General features: G+C 29.2%; 1 protein-coding gene across 1 annotated transcript; it reads left to right on the forward strand.

Annotated features, from left to right (window-relative positions):
* Window positions 1-1,591: 1,591 nt before the first annotated feature.
* On the forward strand, window positions 1,592-2,934 carry LOC115704875 (uncharacterized). Its single transcript, XM_030632086.2, has one exon. The coding sequence runs from the start codon at window positions 1,870-1,872 to the stop codon at window positions 2,545-2,547; it is 678 nt and encodes a 225-aa protein (XP_030487946.1). The 5' UTR covers window positions 1,592-1,869; the 3' UTR covers window positions 2,548-2,934.
* The last annotated feature ends 17,200 nt before the right edge of the window (window positions 2,935-20,134 follow it).

Genomic DNA, 20,134 nt, shown 5'->3' on the forward strand with positions numbered 1-20,134 from the left:
AAGCGAACATTGACAACATCTTCTTCATTGAATGTTATAGTGGGTTCCCCTACCCGTGGAATTTTTGGCTTCCTTTCCTCTACGGCTAGAACCACTTCTTTTTGTTCATGTTGTAAGGTTTGGGCATACCTTTCCCGAGCTTTGCCGGAATCTCCAGCTATATGTGGGCCCTCGATTGTAAATGCCTGTCCACCGGTGGTGGCAGTAACGGGTCTTAATTATTCACTGTTTGGGCAGCCCTTTGATTCTGGTCGGCCTTGACATATTTTTGCCCATCTAGGTTATTTTTTCTTATCAGGAATTCAATTTCCAGCTTCAGATTGTTGCATTCATTAGTGTCATGGCCAAAATCTCCATGAAAACGGTAAAATTTGGACATGTCCCGTTTACTTATGTCCTTTTTCATGGGAGCAGGTTTCTTGTACGGAACTACTGGCTGAGTGGTCATGTAGATGGTCTCCAGGTCGTCACTCAGAACAGAGAAAGCAGTGAACTTGGAAGGATTCTCTCTAGGGGTCTGTTCAGCTTTGCGTGCGAACTTTCCCTTTTTCCCATTGCCTTGTCTGTCGTTGTTATTAGATCTTTTACTGCCTGGATTTGAACTACTAGGGTATTGGGGGTTTTGGATGGACGTTCCATCTGAAGGAGCCTGTGGTTGGCTTGGTCTAGGTTCGACATATGCTCGTTGAATGGTTTCTTCGAGCTTCATGAAACCATCTGCTCGGTCGAGGAAATCACTCATAGAGTCCACAAGACCACTTTTCTTGATGTCTTTCCATAGTTCTTCAAGAATCTCGATGCCCCCCAGTATAGCAGCTACCTTCCCTTCTTCGATCAATCGTGGCACTTTTGTGGCCTCAGTCATGAATCTGCTTATATAAGCTTGAAGAGACTCTTTTAGTCTTTTCTTTACTTCGACAAGGTCTTCTAAATGCAGTGGGAGTTGGGGAGAAGAAGAGAATTGTGCATGAAACTCCGAGGAGAAGGCTTTCTAAGAGTTGAACCTTCCTGGTGTTAACTTGAAGTACCATTGTTGCGCGGCTTCTGAGAGTGTGGCAGGAAAAACTCTTGAACGCACATCTCCTCGTACCCCTTGCAAATCTATTTGCTTCGTTAGTTGCGATATGAGTTTCTATGTTGAATTCCGTAAAATACAAAAAAAAAAAAAAATTACTTTAAAGTGTAAAAATGAAAAAACTCTAAATAATTAAATACTAACTATAATAGAGAGTATGCTTGGAACAATAATAATAAAAGTAACTCTTTATTTTAACATTTTATCTATTTCAGCTAAAAAAATTGAGAATATCATAGAAAAACAAAATGTGTTAAATTCAATTAATTAGTTAGGCACTATTATAAGACACCAATTTTACAACAATTCGGGTCCTAAAAAAAATATGCCTGCAAATGTTTGAATCCTAATTTTAGTAATAATTAATTATTCTTATTTTTTAGAAAACAAATGAAATACTTACTATAACTACACTTGATAATTGATATAAGAAAATTTAAATTATAAGTTCCGGTACTAAAAATTAAAATGTTAGTAGCATAGAAATGGTATTAGTTTCATAAAATTTTCCTATATATAATAGAAAAAAACGAAAGAAACCTTAAATTAATGTTGCATAGAAAACAACTACCGGGGTGGTACACATACATACACTACTACCAATACCAAAGAAAAGAGAGAACCCACCATAAATATTCTATTTTCCTTCCATTTAATAGCTTTGTCTACAACTTGGTGGTTCCTATTCTTCTAATTCCGATCCAGATCTGAATAATAACAATAATAATATATAGAGAAGAGTAAAAGAAAGAGTAGTTGTGATCATAATCAGCATCCACAGCAGAATAATCGGAATGGTGAAACAGGAGGAAAGGTTCTTCTCCAGACTGTTATCCAAGGATACAACACAGCCAAACTCGTCTTGCAGAGTCTACTACGGAGAAGCAGCTGGCGCAATCCCATTCGTCTGGGAGTCACAGCCAGGTACTCCTAAACACACCTTCGAATCCAACACTCTCCCTCCCCTAACACCACCTCCTTCATATTCCACCACCACCACTACCACTAATTCTTCTTCTTCTTCCAAATCAAAACTATCTAAGCCAAAATCGCTTCTTCTCCTTCTCATCAATACTACCACAACTTCAATCTTCTCCAAGAATAAGACTGCCGCCACCGCTTCAGCTGCCGGCGGCGGTGGCGGAGGTGGACATAACAAGCTGTGGCAACCTTCTTCGTCTTCCTTCTCCTCGTCCTCGTCTGCTTCTTCTTCTTCTTATTCTTCTTGGTCGATTTCTTCGTCAAGCTATAACTCTACTTCTTCTACTAATAATAAGCAGAAAGCGTTGCTTCATCAAAACCGACGTCGTTTCTTTGGTTCGAAATGTCCAACGTCGTCGTTTGATTACGTGGCGGCGGATTATAAGGACGATGCTGCGTCGAGATCTCCTAATTCGGCTTTGTGTTTTCCTAATATGACGATGAGAAAGAAAAACCATTGGAACTGTGTTTCTGTTGGCTATGTTAATTAATTGTTTAGAACCATGAGATTTTAATTTTTAAGTACTATATAGATCAAGGTTTAATTAATAATTACTACTATGGTTAGTGTTTTTGTTCATGGGTACTTATTCATATATTTAATTTTCTATGATTTTGCTATTATAAAGTATCACGGATACTTATAATTAGTAGCTTAATTATTGATATTGGTATATTATTGTAAGTATTAATGTGTTCACATATTACTCGTTTTTGTAATATTATTGTCATGCATATATATATATATCTTATTATTATGATGATAATAATGTGAACCATTTAATCCTTCGAATGATGATCTTTTGTACATTTATTTATTTTCAAGTGAAATAATTTATATAATGAATTTGGTCGGAATAATAAATTCATGATTTCAAGGATCGATTTTTCCAATTTACTACATCATCTTTATTCATTATCATATATATTAATTACTCTACATCATATATTTCATATACACACGTCACATGTGATTTGTTTAGACCAAAAGAGTTCATATATATTTGGTCAGATAATATGTGCAGAAGGGCATGTATGCTTATATGGATAGATTGATTTATATAATAATAATTGAAAATATAAACTTATATAATTATTGTAAGAATATGGTTACATTGCAAACGAAAAAAAGGCCAAATAATAAATAATGCCCTTGTAATAGATCATCATCTGCCGTATAGAAACAGTGAACTTTAATGTTAGTACTACTACTTACTTTCATACTGGCAAATGCAATGGCATCATCCTTCTTCCACAAATGTTCACGTGGATATCTCCTACTTATTAATATTTTTTCTTTTCTCTTTCTCTTAATTTGTGTGCCTATTAATTACTTGTTATTTAAATTAACTTTTCCTACAATTGCTTAATTAATTTTTGGTAGGTCAATTGCCTTTATTAATGGTTCAATAAGCTGTAAATGCATGTGCTAGTACTCACAAATTATACGCTACTTAGGATATAAGATAGTAAAGATACAAGTTTTGAAAAAAAAAACCTGTTTCTATTGCTAACTATAGGATTCAATGTAAGAATCTCTCTAATTATTTGTTAAGTTATAGTTTTTCATTTGTCTCAAGATTATGTAATTTTACAGAACATAATCTAGTTAAATGAGTTTTTAATTTTACTATAATATTTCGGGTATAGTAGAATTTTCTTCTACCAAACGATATGATATATAATCGTGAGGTCTAACTCTATTGAATTTTAATTTATAAAAAAACCTTTTATTCAGAAAAAAAAAAAAAGTTTTGAAGCTTGGGTTACAAATTATTTATATCAAATTTCTTCTTTGTGTTGTTTTTTTTAACTAAATTGATAGGTTGATTTTTGTTTTGTTTTTTAAGTTCAAACCCTACCAAAAAAAATTCTTACTTTTGTACAAAAAATTTGTGAATAAAATTACATTATTAGCTTACGCTATCACTAAAAAATTCCTCCACAAAGTAAAAAAGTAAAATCTTAATTTATTGTGACAAAATGCGTTATTAATCATAAATACTACTTGTTGAAAACAAAATTGACTTTGATCTTAATGACAAGTTACTCTTTATAGTTTATTGTGTTAATTTTCTTTTTTTTTTAAAAATAATTTGAAAGTAACATTTCATCACAATAAATAATCTACATGATCACCAAAAGTGCTTTTTTTTTAGTATCATAGTTAAAATATATTTAAATTAAACCAATCAATGTACTTAAAAGTACATTATTTTGGCTTAGAACAATTTTATAATTGTTTAAATTTTTTAAATATATATAATGTCATACTTTTCTAGCTAGTTAAGTAGTATTTGAGAACATTGTCCCACATGGATTAAATGTAAAAGTATTGAGCCATATATAAGAACATGGGCTACTCCACTCATAGCCAATTGGTTTGAGATGGAACCCCATAATTCTCAACATGGTATCAGAGCTATATCCCTAGCGGGCTTTCGATCCACACCTATCCAGATGGTTAGCCAGCCGCACGAGATCCAGATGGTGCAAAGACGCCTGAGATCCGAACAAAAATAAGCGAGCAAATGGCAGGGCCTGTGAGAAGGTGATTCAAGATTGGTGAGCAAAAATAGCCACCATCTTGAGGGGAGATATTGGAGAACATTGTCCCACATGGATTAAATGTAAAAGTATTGAGCCATATATAAGAACATGGGCTACTCCACTCATAGCCAATTGGTTGTGTGATGGAACCTCACTAATCTTATTCCTCAAATTCTAACATGGTATCAGAGCCACTTGTGATCCGTTGTGTCGCCGGTCCAAACAGATACTTCTGCTGTCTCCCCTTTAACCTCCATTTGGGACCTTTCGGCCAATGTGTGCCGATTTCCAGTGTTGGGTCTTTGACTTGTTTCAAAATCCACAAATTTTCCGACATGTACACCCACAAATTTCCCGATATTTGGCCTTGTGGGATTTTTTCAAATGTCACGTTCGGTCATGTGGTCTCTTAAAGGTCGTTCGTTATATCCACGCTTTCCAGGCCCAAACGTGAGGAGGGTGTATTAAGAGTTAGTCCCACGTTGCTAATGTGTGGAAATAAATTGTGATATATAAGATGAATGGGATACTCCTCCCATTGCCAATTGGTTTTGGGATGGAACCTCATTCATCTTATTCCTCAAATTCTAACAAGTAGTTTATTATTATTATCTTTCTTTCTATTGTATCTCTAACTTTCACATCACAATTATATTGTCCTCATAATAAAAATCTAACATACAAATTTGTTTAAAAGTATATAAAAAAAAATTCCATCGTTAACAAGTCAAAACTCCATCATACAAAATTAAAATAGTAATATAAATATAAAACAGAAAGACAGTACCTACAAAAATTAATGAATGATATTTATGAAAGAATTCGTTAGTTAAGTAAAATTTTGAAGAGACTTCCTATGCATCAAAATTTTAAATGCTCTGGTACAAAGTTTAGACAAAATCTATCACTAAAATAATACTATACAACTTAAAATTACTTGATTCACTTCACAACCACAACCTCATCACTTCCAACCCCACTCCTAACGGTGATTTTCTCTTGTGTTTGAAACATCTACCAATTCCGCTGTGATCTGGTGGTGGTGGTGGTGGCAATTATAATTATATAAATTAGAAATCAAACAATAAATTCATCGAAATATAATGATTGAAAAATAAAAAAAAAAAAGCTTATTATACGAAAATGTTATATTAGCATCCAAAATATCACACTATCATTATTGGATAATCAGGACATCTACCAAATCATATATCTCAATAACATTAATATATTATTATTTAGTTCAATAGCAATCTTCATTATTGAACTATAGAGTATAGAATCATTCGATCGGGTGCAAGATTTTGATTTTTTTTCATAGTTCATGAAAAATAAATTTTATTAGTCTTTCTAAAATGATGATGTGTATTAAAATTGGGAAAAGTATTTATTCAATTACAACAATTATTTTTATATGATGGTATATATTATAGTTATATTAAGAATATTTGACAATATTTTAACAAATTATTGAAAAATGATGTTTTGCATAAAACAATTATTTCTTCAATAATTGTAATTAAAAGCATAAATGTACCAACTTGCAATAAAAAAAAATTGAAAACTTATTACAACATAAAACAAACTTGCAGAAATAAATCAGAGACAAAAATAAATTGTACAAAATTTAAAATTTCACATAAAAGAATTATACGTGATATTAATATTCTTTTAAACACTATTAGTTACGTGGACGCGCCCAGAGAATAAAATCAATTAGTAAAGTCATAAAAATTACAAATACAATTAACTTAAAAAAGTTTAGAATTCCTCCATAGTTTTGCCGCAATCCTTTGTAACACTTATCAAATATGAACCGAAGTAAAAAAAAAACTGAACCACTGCACCACTACCACCATATTTATACTAGAAATCCAAAAATTAGAAAAAAAAAATAGATTTATACGAAAATATCACAAATTTAAATTTATACATTATTATTTTATACAATATAATTCATCATTTGGGCTTAGAAATCTGTAAAATATGTACAGAATAATTTTACAAGAAAAAAAAAAATTAATAATATGAGATTTAAGAAAAAAAAATAGAACACATATTATATATGTTGAGATTTTAACCCTAAATAAAATCTATTTCAATATAATCAGATTACTAATTATAATAAAAGATCATAAATTATTTTATGTTGCATGACTCACATAATTACTTTCATAATTATAAGTTTAATGTATAAATTCTATTAAATTCAGAACATATAGTTATTCATGACTATAGTGTTGTCTACAAAGTGGAGAATAATCATGATTATATGTTTTAAAGTTTAAGTCCCATGATTTGTTAGTACATTGGATTTACTCTAATATGATAATTAGCGATAAAGTTTACTTCCCACCTTGGATAAGTGTTATGCCCTTTTCAAAGCATTAGCAAAGTATGCTAGTATTAGATGTATGGAGTATACATCAAATTGGACCAATATTGACATTAGATAAGATATCATAAACTTACCGTGATATATTTCTAAGTCAATATCACATAATTGATCTTAGGTCAATAGATCTTAATCTTAAAATGGTTAATTCTGACTTAAATGTATTATTTGTATTCTTTGACTTGTTCGTTAAAGTTGACTAATTAGACCGGTCCAATACTTACATCTTGAGAACATGGTAGTACAATTGAGTGGAAACGCTAATCATGGATATAGAATATATATCTTATATAACTATTAGAAGTGAAACGATGATTTCCTTCGAGCTTGGCTTAACACGATAAATGATTGAGATCTCATTTTAGTAATTATATTAGTTTACTGAAATATCATTCACAACTAGCTAAGTATTTTAAGGATAAAATACATTGAAAGGTAGAATGGTAAATTTGTCCCTACTCGATGTAGATCATCTATAGAGGATCTTTGACTATTTGGATTGAAATAATGTATAATTTAAATCGCATCTATTTTTGGTAATAGAGCGTTCTATGTAATTAAGAGTTTAATTCTGAATCTGTAGTGTAGTCAGAAAAAATTAATAAGTTAGGAAATTTACTTGGTAAATCGGACCTACTTATTGGAAGCTTGATTACATAGGGCCATGGTCCCCACACTAACTAGGATAATATTATTTTGTAGTCTCAATTAATTGGTTTTCATTAATCAATTAGAATTCTAAATAAGACAATGTCTTGTTTGTGAATTTTTTCACTAAGCAATGACTTATTTGAAAAGAAAGGATATTTTAGGTTTTTTTTATTAATTAAGAGACTTTGTAAGATCTTATTAATATATAAGTTAAATGACAATTTTATTTGATAGTTAATTATAATTATTAAATAGATAGAATTAATATTTATAGAGTTAGAATTAAAATGCCATTTATAAAAAGAAAGATGAGTTAAATAAATGGCAAAATTGAAACTTGTGCGGCTCATAATATGGCCGGCGACTTAAGTCCAATAAAGCCATTATTTATCTTTTTTAATTCTATTTAAATTCTAAAGCTAACCCTAAAATGAATCCTATAAATAGAATATGATGACTCTTATTTTCATAACCTACATCAGTCTCTTTTGTCAGACAATTAGAAAATAGAAAAGAGCCTTTTTCTATTCAAAATTCTCTTCTTCTTCCTTTGAATATTTTGAAGCCATAGTGAGTTGAGAGTGTGCCCACTCATGTTAAAGCAATACCTAGCATAGTAAGGAAGACTGTATCTAACCAAATTGAAGGAGAGAAGATTCAAGTTCAAATCTTGATAATGCTCTGCTACAGAAAGGAATCAAGGGCTAAAAATCTGAATGGAATGATTAATTATTATTCTGCTGCATCAATGTAATAAGGATTTCTTAATCTCTTATTTGTTTATTTCATTGTTTTAGGAAATTCATATTTAGGATGTTAGATTATAGATTATAATCAAACATACATGTTTATAAATCTAGATCTTGGTAAAATAAGTTCCAACAATATATACTAGAAGGAGCTTGGAGTTGAGGAAGGCAAAGCTAAGGACTTTGGAGTAGATAACAGCAGAGCTCGAACATTGAGCAAGAAAAGTAGGTGGTGCGCAAGTTCTACTCGAATGGAGAAATTCATCACTGAGAGATAGAGAGAGGAGAGAGCCACCGAGAGAAAGAAAGAGCGAGGGTTGGGCGACAGACGATGAAACAGAGAGGAAGGGACAATGAATGGACGATGCAATATGGAGAGAAAGAGGCAGGAAGAGGGACAAGGGCGGTGTGTTGGAAATTATTTTACCAGGATCTTAGATCTACTCACAAGTATGTTTATTAACACCCTAAATATGAACTTTCTAAAACGATGAAATAAACACATATAAAGTTTAGGAAACCTTACATTGGGTGCAACGGAATATAATGACTCCTTCCATTCAGATATCTAGCCCTTGATTCCTTTCTGTAGCAGAGCATTATCAATATCTGAACCTGGATCTCTTTCTCTGAATCTTTGATGCTGAATCTCCTTTTCTGATGATCTTTCTTCACGATCTTCCTCACTATGATTGAGGTATTGCTTGATGTGTGTGGGCACTACTCTAATCACTAAGGATTTCAAAATTATCAAGAGGGAAGAGAAAGAAGAAGTGGCAGCTAAAGATAGGGAGAGAGAAAGGCTCAGGTTTTTCTCTGAAGGAAAAATAGAAAATTTAAGTGTAATTTTCCTGAAGCCTTCACTATCTATTTATAGCATTCCACTAGGGTTAGGTTTAAATTATTTGGCATTAAAATAATGAAAATATCAGTTTAAATTTCCTACAAAAGTGGCAGGCCCTATACTAGTGGATTTGGACCTCACTTTTTGCAATTTTGCAGTTTTACCTTTTCTGCACCTGATTTTCTCAAAAACGCCAATTTTCAAATTCAACCATTTAAATGCCAATTCTAACTATTTAATAACTATAAATAATTATTAAATAATATTGTCATTTATCATATTTATTAATTGAACCATACAAAGTATCATAATTAACAAATATGCCCCTATAAGCTCTTTCTTTACAATTTCGCTCTTACTTAGTGAAAAATTCACAAATAGACATAGTCTAATTTGAGAATTATAATTGATTAATCAAAACCAATTACATGAGTCTTACAAGCAATATTATCTCAACTAGTGGGGGGACCATGGATCTATATAACCGAGCTTCCAATAAGTAGATCAAGAATTTAGGACTAAAATTCACTGACTTATTAATTCTTCGTTGAATCCACGCATAGAACTTAGAATTGCACTCTCAGTATATAGAATGCTCTATATGTTCCACCATATAGACACATCATTAGTTATCCATTGTTATAATCCTAATGTGATCAATGATCCTCTATATGAATGATCTACACTGTAAAGGGATTAGATTACCGTAACACCCTATTATGTATTTTATCATTAAAACACTTGACCCCGTATAAATGATATTTCAGCTTATGTGAAATGAGATCTCCACCATTTATTTTCATTTGGTCAAGCTCGAAGGAGATCATCCTTTGCTTACTATTCGCCAGATAGAAGCTATAGATTCTATGTTTATGCTAGCGCTCCCACTCAATTGCACTACCGTGTTCCCAAAAAGTACGTTTCACCCTGACCTAAAAGTAAGCTTAACTAACAATTCAAGGAACACGAATAGCCTTTCAAGATTGAGCCTAATCATAACAGGATTAAGATCATTTGATCTAGGATCAACTAGGCGATATTGACTTGAATAGATTTTACGGTAAGTTTAATTAAATCTAAGTCAAAGTTCAATATCGGTCCCTTCCGATGCATACTCCATGCATCCAACCTGAGCTTTACTTTAACCAATGTTCTGGAAAGAACATAGTATTTCTCCAAATACAAGTAAACTCTTGTTGTAGATTATCATATCAGTAAAACCCTGTGTCTGATAAATCTGGGAAACTTTATTCACATAGTCATGTTTACTTTCCAATGTGTTGACGGCACAATAAACATGATCAAGTATGTGAAAAGGGTTTCAGATGAATTTATACATTATGTACATATAATCATGAAATAAATCATGTGAACCATGCAACATTAAATGTTATTTCTGATCTATATTAATAAGTAAATCTGATTATATTGAAATGAGTTTTATTTAGGGCATAAAACCCAACACGGTGGTCTTTTGAAGTAAGAAAGAAGAAGAAGAAAACCTAATTTTGATTTTGGGGAAGACGAGATGGGGCTATATTCATTTAAAGAAACACATATTGCTTCGACTAGAAATTGACGCTAACCACTTTAGCATCGGTGCACATTAGATGCATAGGTAGTTTGCGTCAATTGCCAACCGATGCAATATGTGTATATAATTTTATTTTTATTTTTATCTTTAGCGTCGGTATTCGTTTTAGTGTCGGAGATACAACGATGCAAATTAATCATTATTTTGCATCAGTTACCAACCGAAGCAACAAAGTGAGGGTTGACTTTTGTGCCAATCAACAACTTTGACTAGGTACGTTGATCGACGCAAAAAATCTTTTTTGTAGTAGTGTAAAACGCCATTTAATACAAGAAAAAATATTTAATTCACAATAAATATTCACAATAAAATAAATAATATTTTGACGACTCATTTGTTAAAAAAGAATTTTACAATTATGAATAATTTATAAATACAAAAAAGTAAGGTTCATACAGCATATTACACATACGTATAAAATAAAATAAAAAGTACACATCCAATCAACTGCTTGAATCTTATTTTAGATGACTACAATATATACTATTAGGGAAATTAATTTGATTTTCTATACTTAAAAAACCTTAATATTTTATTCTTAAACCAATACATTTTAAACTAAAAAAAATGTGACACTTTTATCTAAAACCCAAAAATACCCCTCTCATAACTCAACCCCATCTCTCTCTCTCTCTCTCTCTCTCTCTCTCTCTCTCTCTCTCTCTCTCTCTCTCTCTCTCTCTCTCTCTCTCTCTCTCTCTGCTCGTCTACAACCCAAACCGAACCACAACCAAAACCCCCCCTCACAACCGTCCACAACCCAAACCCCCCCTCACCACCGTCCACAAGCCAAACCCCCTTCACCACCGTCCACAACGCCGACCCCTATCCCAAACCAAAACCGATCTCCCACCGCCGGCCCCCTTTTTTTTGTCATTTTTTTTTGTGTGATATATGTTTTGGAGTATTGATAGGTATTGATTTTAGGGTTATAATGTATAATGTATGTGTTTATGTGTGCACCGTGAGTTTTGTTAGATTTAGGTTCGATTTTAGGTTCAGATATCTGGGATTTGGGAAAATTGCAGTTTGGGGAAGACGATGGCCCGATGGGGTCCGATGGGGGGGGGGGGGTCCGATGGGCACCCCGATGGGGGGTCCGATGCTTGCGAGTTGGGAAAAAAATTGGGTTGGGGTCCGATGGGCAAGCTCGGGGGGTCCGATTGGGCTCGATGGGGGGGTCCGATGCATATGCGGGTTGGGAAAAAATGGGACTGAGTTATGAGAAGGGTATTTTTGGATTTTAGATAAAAGTGTCATATATTTTTTAGTTTGAAATGTATTGGTTTAAGAATAAAATATTAAGGTTTTTTAAGTATAGAAAATCAAATTTCCCTACTATTATATACAAGAAAAAATAAAAATATTTTAAATTACTATAATCTACCGTCATATAAAAAAATAGAATGGTAAAAAACACGAAAAGGTGCATCAATGCAATTTTTTATTGTTATAACATCTTCAACTATACTCTGTAAACACATTCTTTAACTAAAATAGGGAGTAGGCTTTAAAAAAATAAGCTCAAACTATATAAAAAAAGAATCCATATAATAGAAAAAGGATAGGAAATTCTCTACTTTTTTGCTAAAATAATAATATTTTAATAAAAATTATTATTACTTTTTATTATTTTATTCAATTAATTTATATTTAACAAATTTAAATCATAAAATATTATTAAAATAATCAAACACTAACTACAATAAGGAGCATGATTAGAGCAAAAATAAAAAAAAAAAATTTCAAGAAAAAAAAAAAGGGAAAACAACTAAAAAATTACAAAATACGGTATGTACGAAATTTTTAATATTTTTGTGATTTTTTAGATTTTATATACATAAAATATAATCTTTTGGTGTATTTTTATGTTATACTTTTGTTGTTAATTTTTTTGTTATTTGTATATTATTTTATTGTAGTTTTGATGTTATTTTCTTTAATTTTTTTTGTTGTTTTTTTTTTTTTTGTATTTTTATAAAATACCGTAAAAATATAAAAAAAAAATATTAAATGTAAAAATGTAAATATTTTATAAAGATTGATATTTTATATAATTATCTCTAAAAATATAATTTCTTATTTTAATTTTTTAACTATTTTAGCTAAAAAAAAAACAGTGTGTAGTTGGAAATGATATGCCCCCAACTCTAAGCTCCTTTGATTATGACATGGGCATGGCCCTTGTTATAAATGGGCTTTTGCTGTCATACTCAAGGACCAATGTTCTCTTTAAATGTTGGCATCTTTACATTTACACCTCTATACATCTCTCTTCATACATAGCTAACTAAATAAGTGTTTTACTCGTGAACTATACTACCATCAAAGCTTTAGTTGCTCTCCATAATATAATTATTGTGGCTTCTTTCATTAGCTTAAATCATATAATAAACAATTCAACATCTAAATTCAATAATATATCACTTTAGGGCAATTTTTATTTTTATAGTTTTTTTTTTGGCAAAAGTTTGCATATATGGTTGTTTCCTTTTTAAAGTTATTTTATGAGATTTTTTTTTTTTTAAAAAAAAACAAATGTTAAAAAATTTATGAGAAAAACAATTTCAAGACATTGCATAAAAACTTATAAATTTTTTAATTTCCACTAAAATTTAGTATGCGAAGAAATGTTGCTAAAATGATAGTAGGCATAATTTAATAATTGTAAATGTCCTGTTTTCTAATTTTGGGGTTGAAATCATAGATATGAATGGATGAATTATCAAGTTTTGTGCAGAGAATATATGTAAATTGTTTGTAATGAATGCAGTGGGGATGTCCTCATCAAATTGATTATAACATATTTTTTCTCTGCAAATTGATCAGTGATCATCATCGCATATCAAGGAAAGATGCTTTACATGATGTTACCAACTCGAGGTTCTATTCATCATTAATGTACATTCATATATAAATACAAAATTTATATAAAAGCTAGTATGTTAACCAAACCAAACCAAACATACATTTATGATTTATATAAACTCAGATAGTTAAAAAAAAATCATACATTATACATATATATTTATATACTAAGTTAATATTATTTTTTTAGTTTTTATTTTAATTATATATATTTGTATAATATAATATAATATAATATTTAAAATTTATTGTAAATTATAATTTTAGTTTAACCATAATATTTTTTATTTTTATAGAAATACTATACATTTTTTTCTATTTTTTTAGTAAATGCAACATTGTTACAACAATGATTTTTTAAAATTATAAACACTTTTTTTTCGATTTTATTGTTTGAAAAGACAATAAATAGAAGTATATATTTTTTTAAAGATATATGAATTGAGTAAAAAAATGATAATAGAAAGATATATATTAGATAGTGGAAATTACACTCACTATAAGTTTTTAAATTTGTTTTCCCATAAATATGACATATTTAGGTTGTGTCCTTTTTTATGGCTTTTCTTTTTTTTTCAATTAGAGTTATTTTATGGGTTTTGAAAGCCCATATACTTGTAACGTTCTTTTCTAAAAGCCCATATTTGGTTTTAGTTAATTTTTGAGGTTAGTTTTGTAATTTTATATTTTTTAAATTTAGGAAAATTTTATTTACACCCTAAAATTTTTTGGGTGATTCTACAATGCACCCCCTTAAAGGGATGTACTGATGCACCCTTAACTTGTTTCGGCATCCAGAAAAAAATTTTAGTCTAATTTTTTTTCATATTCATGTACGTTATAGCTATTTAAGATATTCTACAAAATTTTGAAAAATTCGGAATAATTTACAATATAGAAAACAATGTTCAAACAGTTTATTTTACACGCGTATAAAATAAAATAGTCACGCGTGCAATACACTGTTTGAACATAATTTTTGGCGTGTTAAACTTTTCCAAATTTCTTAAAATTTTGCAGGATGTCTTAAATAACTATAACGTACATAACCATGAGAAAAAATTTGACTAAAAAGTTATTTCAGATGCTAAAACAGATAGGGGTGCATCAATATATCCATTTTAAGGGGGGTGCATTGTAGAATTTTCCTAATTTTTTAAATACACCCCATTTTAATAATTTTTATTTTATATAAATTTATGGAAAATTCTACGATGCACCCCCTTAAAATGGATATATTGATACACCCCTATCTATTTTAGCATCTGAAATAATTTTTTAGACAATTTTTTTCTCATGGTCATGTATGTTATAGTTATTTAAGACATCCTGCAAAATTTTAAGAAATTTGGAAAAGTTTAAGATGCCGAAAACTATGTTCAAACAGTGTATTGCACGCGTGACTATTTTATTTTATACGCGTGTAAAATCGACTGTTTGAACATTGTTTTCTATATTGTAAATTATTCCAAATTTTTCAAAAATTTGTAGGATATCTTAAATAGCTATAACGTACATGAATATGAAAAAAAATTAGACTAAAACTTTTTTCTGAGTGCCGAAATAAGTTAAGGCTGCATCAATACATCCCTTTTATGGGGGTGCATTGTAGAATCACCCTAAATTTATATCTTTAATTTTACTAAGTATTTTTAACTTTTTTCTTTCAATTTATATTCTTAAAAAATATACCTATTATTATCAAACAAAATTAAATTACATTTTAAAAATTATGACAAAAAAATTAAAAATAAAAAGTTATATGAAATTTTCTTAGAAAAAAATAAAAAATATATATACATGAGTTAGAAAAAATTATGAAAATAAAATCAAAATAAGTATTGAAATTAACATAAAATAATGTGAGGAAAAAATTTTAAAAAAATATTAAGAGTAATTTTTAAAAATTATTTAAGTTTATATTTTTTTTTAATAATGAGGTGTATTTATAATTTTATGGGGTGCAAATATAACTCCCCTTAAATTTATGAATCTATTTTTTTTAAAGTGTAAATAACTTTTTTTTTGCATGTAATGATCACACTTTTTCTACTCTATTGTGATTTGATTGTTGCTTCTCTCATTTTCTTTTCAGTTTATATCTTCAAACCAACTCACACTCTCTATCTCTCTATTTCATCATCTTCTTTTCCTTATTTTTTCTTTCCTTTTGTTCCATTTTCTTCTAATTTATTTCTTCTCTTTTTTTCTTTTTTTTTTCTGCGTTTCGTAATCAATTGAAGGTGTTGGCATTGATTTTGTGTTCAGCTTTGTTGTCGTTGTCTCTTGTTGTTGAAGGTGATTTTTTTTTTTATGATTTAGTTTTATTTTAGGGTTTTTTCTCTCGGTTCGTTTTAGTTTTTGGAAGTGATGTTTGTGGTTCTTTAATCTTTCTAATGTGTGTATTGTGTGTTGTTTGTGTGATGAGCATTTGAATGTGTTTATTTTTTTTTATTTTTTTTTTGTTTCTATAGAAAATGCTTTATTCGAAGTGATTATTGTATTAGTTTTTTAGATAATATTTTATGTTTATGCGTATTGTGTATTTTTTTGGTTTAGTTTTGTTATGTGTTTAGTGTTTAGTGTTTAGTTGTTTTTTTTATTTTATTTTTTCTAAACATCATTTTCATCGATTTGTTTCGGTTATGATTAGTGGTGTATTTATTTTGTTTTTAATGTTTCTGTTATTATTTTTTTTAATTTGGTAGAAACTGATTTTTTAATATGGGTTTTTTTGTTGTTTTATGGAGTTTCACATTTTAGGGTTTTTTTTTTTGTGTTCTATGTTTCTTAGTTTGGGAGCCAATGTTAAAAATGAAAGAGCTTAGTGTTGCATTGTTGAATTTATTATTATGTATGTATGATTCAAGTGTCATTTTTAGACATTATTATTGTGTATCTCCTATTGTTAGAAACCATGTTTGGCCCTAATTTATTGATGTCCTTATTTTCCCTCTTGGTCTCTTATCCCATTTTTTATTAGAGTTTATATCTTTTCTTTTTTGTTAATGGATTTTGTATTTTTTTTTTATTGGTTTGGATGTGTCTTTAGTATTATATTGTTGGTTTTCTTTTGAATTGTATGATATTTTTTTCTCCATCTCATCATTGTTACCATTTTTGTTGTCTATAGCAAATAATACTCATTTGTCTTTGGTTGTTAATCAACATTGTTGTGTTTTTTTTCTTTAATTTTTTTATGTTTGTTGATTTTTATTTCTTTGTAATTTTGATAGAAACTGGTTTTTAGTATGTTTTCTCCTTGTAATTATTAAATATTCTATATATTGGTTTTTGATATTTTTTTTTAGTTGTTTTGCAAATTATTTTTTATGTTTGTTTTCATGATTGAGAAGTTTTTTTGGTCTAATTTTTATTTTTTACTCATTCTTTTGTCAGATGGAAAGGGCATCAGATTTTAAAGTTCTATCTCTTACTAACAAGGTTAACCCTTGTAAATAGGCTAAAGTACGATCAAGGAAATCTGCACAACAAGCTAAAGTATATTTTAAGCTTTTTATGAAACTAGTTTTTGAGCTTTATTGTTTTTTTACTCTCTTAATTGATTTTAATGAAACTAATTTCTATATATTTTTATAGGATGTTTCTGTTGAAAATGAAAATACTGTTAAAGTTCATATTAGAATATTTTATATATGAAAGTTATTTTCTAATTAAGGAAATGATTTTCTATTTAAGGAAATAAATAAATAATTGATTTTCTGATAAATGAATATTTAATATTCATTGAATCTGGACAAAATCAATTATGTAATATTCTATATATGGTCAGATTTCTATATTCATTACCTGATTTGATTTCCTGAATTAATTGTCAAAATATTCTGACAATTAATGTGGCGCGTATCGATGGAGTATCTCACCTATAAATATAGGGTCTCGGTCCCCGAGCTCCTCACTCATTCTGAATTCATTCAGCAAATTCCATCTAAAGAGAGTTGAGAGAGCGAGGAAGCCCGAACTCCAATACCGAAGCTATCGTAGGGATTGAAGCTCAAGGATCAATGGCTGGAGGTATATCGATCCTTTCATTGCATATATTATTGATATGATTACAGTTTGTTTTCCGCATTTCATATCATTTGTATATGCTATATTACATACACTACAATATAGTCTAACAGTTGGTATCAGAGCGGGTTTATCTCTGCCTTGATTTTATTTGAGTTTCATATATATATATATACATACATATACTGTTCATATATATATTTGTTATGTTCGGTTCGTATATATATACTCATATTCATACAATCTCGTTTATATATATATTTTTATACGTATATACATATATACATTTTTATTCCTACGGTTCATATATATATAATATAGTTTACACGTACATACTGTATATATATATACATTTTTCATTTTTTTGGTATATTTACGTGTATACAGTATATATATCTATATGTTTATATATATATTGTATATTATATATATGCTATATCGCATAATACATTCATAATATTCATTTTCATTTATGTGATATATACATGCATATATATATAACATAAAGTTATCGGTTAAAGTTTATTTTTTCCATTTTTCATTTTTATTTTTATGTGTTTATTTCGAATTCTATATACATTACTATATTCGTATAGTATTATAGATCGATCTAAGCATTGAAAATCCATTAAAAAACTTAAAGATGGAAAAAATTTTCAGTTAAAACTTTTTCGGACCTGATTAACTTTGTGATATTAAAGTTTATATTTTTTTGTGTTTTTGTGCATAAAATCTACGTGGATCTCTTTATTATTTGATTTAGAACCATTTAGATTTGAAAACACGCAATTTGGTCGTCGGAAACGCAATTTTCGATCGGGTTTGGGTCGGGTTCGACGGACCCGCGTGCAGAAAAACGGGTAAAAATAGACCCGGTTTGGCTGGAGAAGACGACACAAACGACATGTCGTTTGTCAAAACGACGTGTCGTTTGTTAAAAAACGACGTGTCGTTTATCAAAAACGACGTGTCGTTTGAAAGGCTTAGGTGCAGTTGTCGTTGTTGAAAAACGACATGTCGTTTTTCACATTGTGGAAAACGACATGTCGTTTATAGTCTTATGCGTCAGCCCTGCATTGAGTAAAATGACGTGTCGTTTTTCCGTTATGGAAAACGACGTGTCGTTTTCTTCTGTATTCAGCGCCCTTTCAGATTGGAAAAACGACGTGTCGTTTTGTGTTTTGCAAAAACGACATGTCGTTTGGTAGTGTGTTTTTTCAAAAAAAAAAAAGGGGGGGGGTGGAAATTCCGAATTTTTTATAAATTTTTATTTATTTGGAATATTAATTATTTTCCTATTTTAGTGTTAATTTAGTCAATAAATTGCATTTAGTTAATTTTTTATTTTTGTTTAATACATACATATAGTATAAATTGAAAATGGAAATTTGTTTAATTTGGTAATTTATTACATGATTTATTTAGGCATGTAAAAATTGTGCTAATTTGTGCATTTAATTATATATTACCAAATTTATGCAATTTATTGTCTAAATTAATTTTAAAAAAACTGCCATTAATTTCATATTAAGGAATTAGCATTTAATTAATAATCATACATTAATTGTATTATTTTGCATTTATTTGATAATTTTATGTTTAATGCAATTAATTTGGATTTGTATGATTTAAATGTTGTACATAAATTCCTTTTATAGTGCTAGATATATTTAGAAATATTCAAACATTAAGATAGGTTGAATATTTTATTTAGCAATTAAGTTTCATAAAACTTTATAGAATTATTCATAAAATATTCATAAAATTTTATAAAATGAATAAAATATGAATAAAACGTAAGAAGTTTTGTGGTTTGACATAAGAAAACATGAACCTGGGACAAATGCTCATATCTAGAACGGTTTTTAATGATCTTCGCACGACCACACTAGGAACACTAATCTCAGTGATTGTCTATTATGTTAATAACGAAATTACTTTTAGGTAGAGCCCAATACCTAATGTCTAAAGTAAAAATATAATTTTAAATAATTAGGGAGTAGCCACAGCATCTTTAATTATATAAAATTATATATTAATTAAAATTCACCTTAATGGACAAAACTTGTAATTAATTATTTGGATATAATAATTTTACCCCACAGGGATTTTATTATATTTTTATAATTAATTAGGATAATATATTAAGTTAAATTCTCTTAATTTACCCTACAGGGAGTTATGAGGATTTGATTTAATAGTGTTATCACAAATTTTAATTAAAGATAGATTTCATTCCTCCATTATTTCTAAATTAAATACTTCATTAAATCTATCATAAAGTTCATCTAATTTTATTAGATTTAAAATTTAGCCCACAGGCAATTTTAGATTTAATAAAATTTTCATCTTCATCATGTTTCTACATTGGTAAAACATGAATTCATTAAAGCCT

The sequence above is a fragment of the Cannabis sativa genome, chromosome 1 (assembly GCF_029168945.1).
Source record: "Cannabis sativa cultivar Pink pepper isolate KNU-18-1 chromosome 1, ASM2916894v1, whole genome shotgun sequence".
NCBI lineage: Eukaryota > Viridiplantae > Streptophyta > Magnoliopsida > Rosales > Cannabaceae > Cannabis > Cannabis sativa.

Bases quoted from the DNA above. Each gene is read 5' to 3' on its own strand.
- LOC115704875 (XM_030632086.2), top strand. From the start codon at position 1,870: ATGGTGAAACAGGAGGAAAGGTTCTTCTCCAGACTGTTATCCAAGGAT.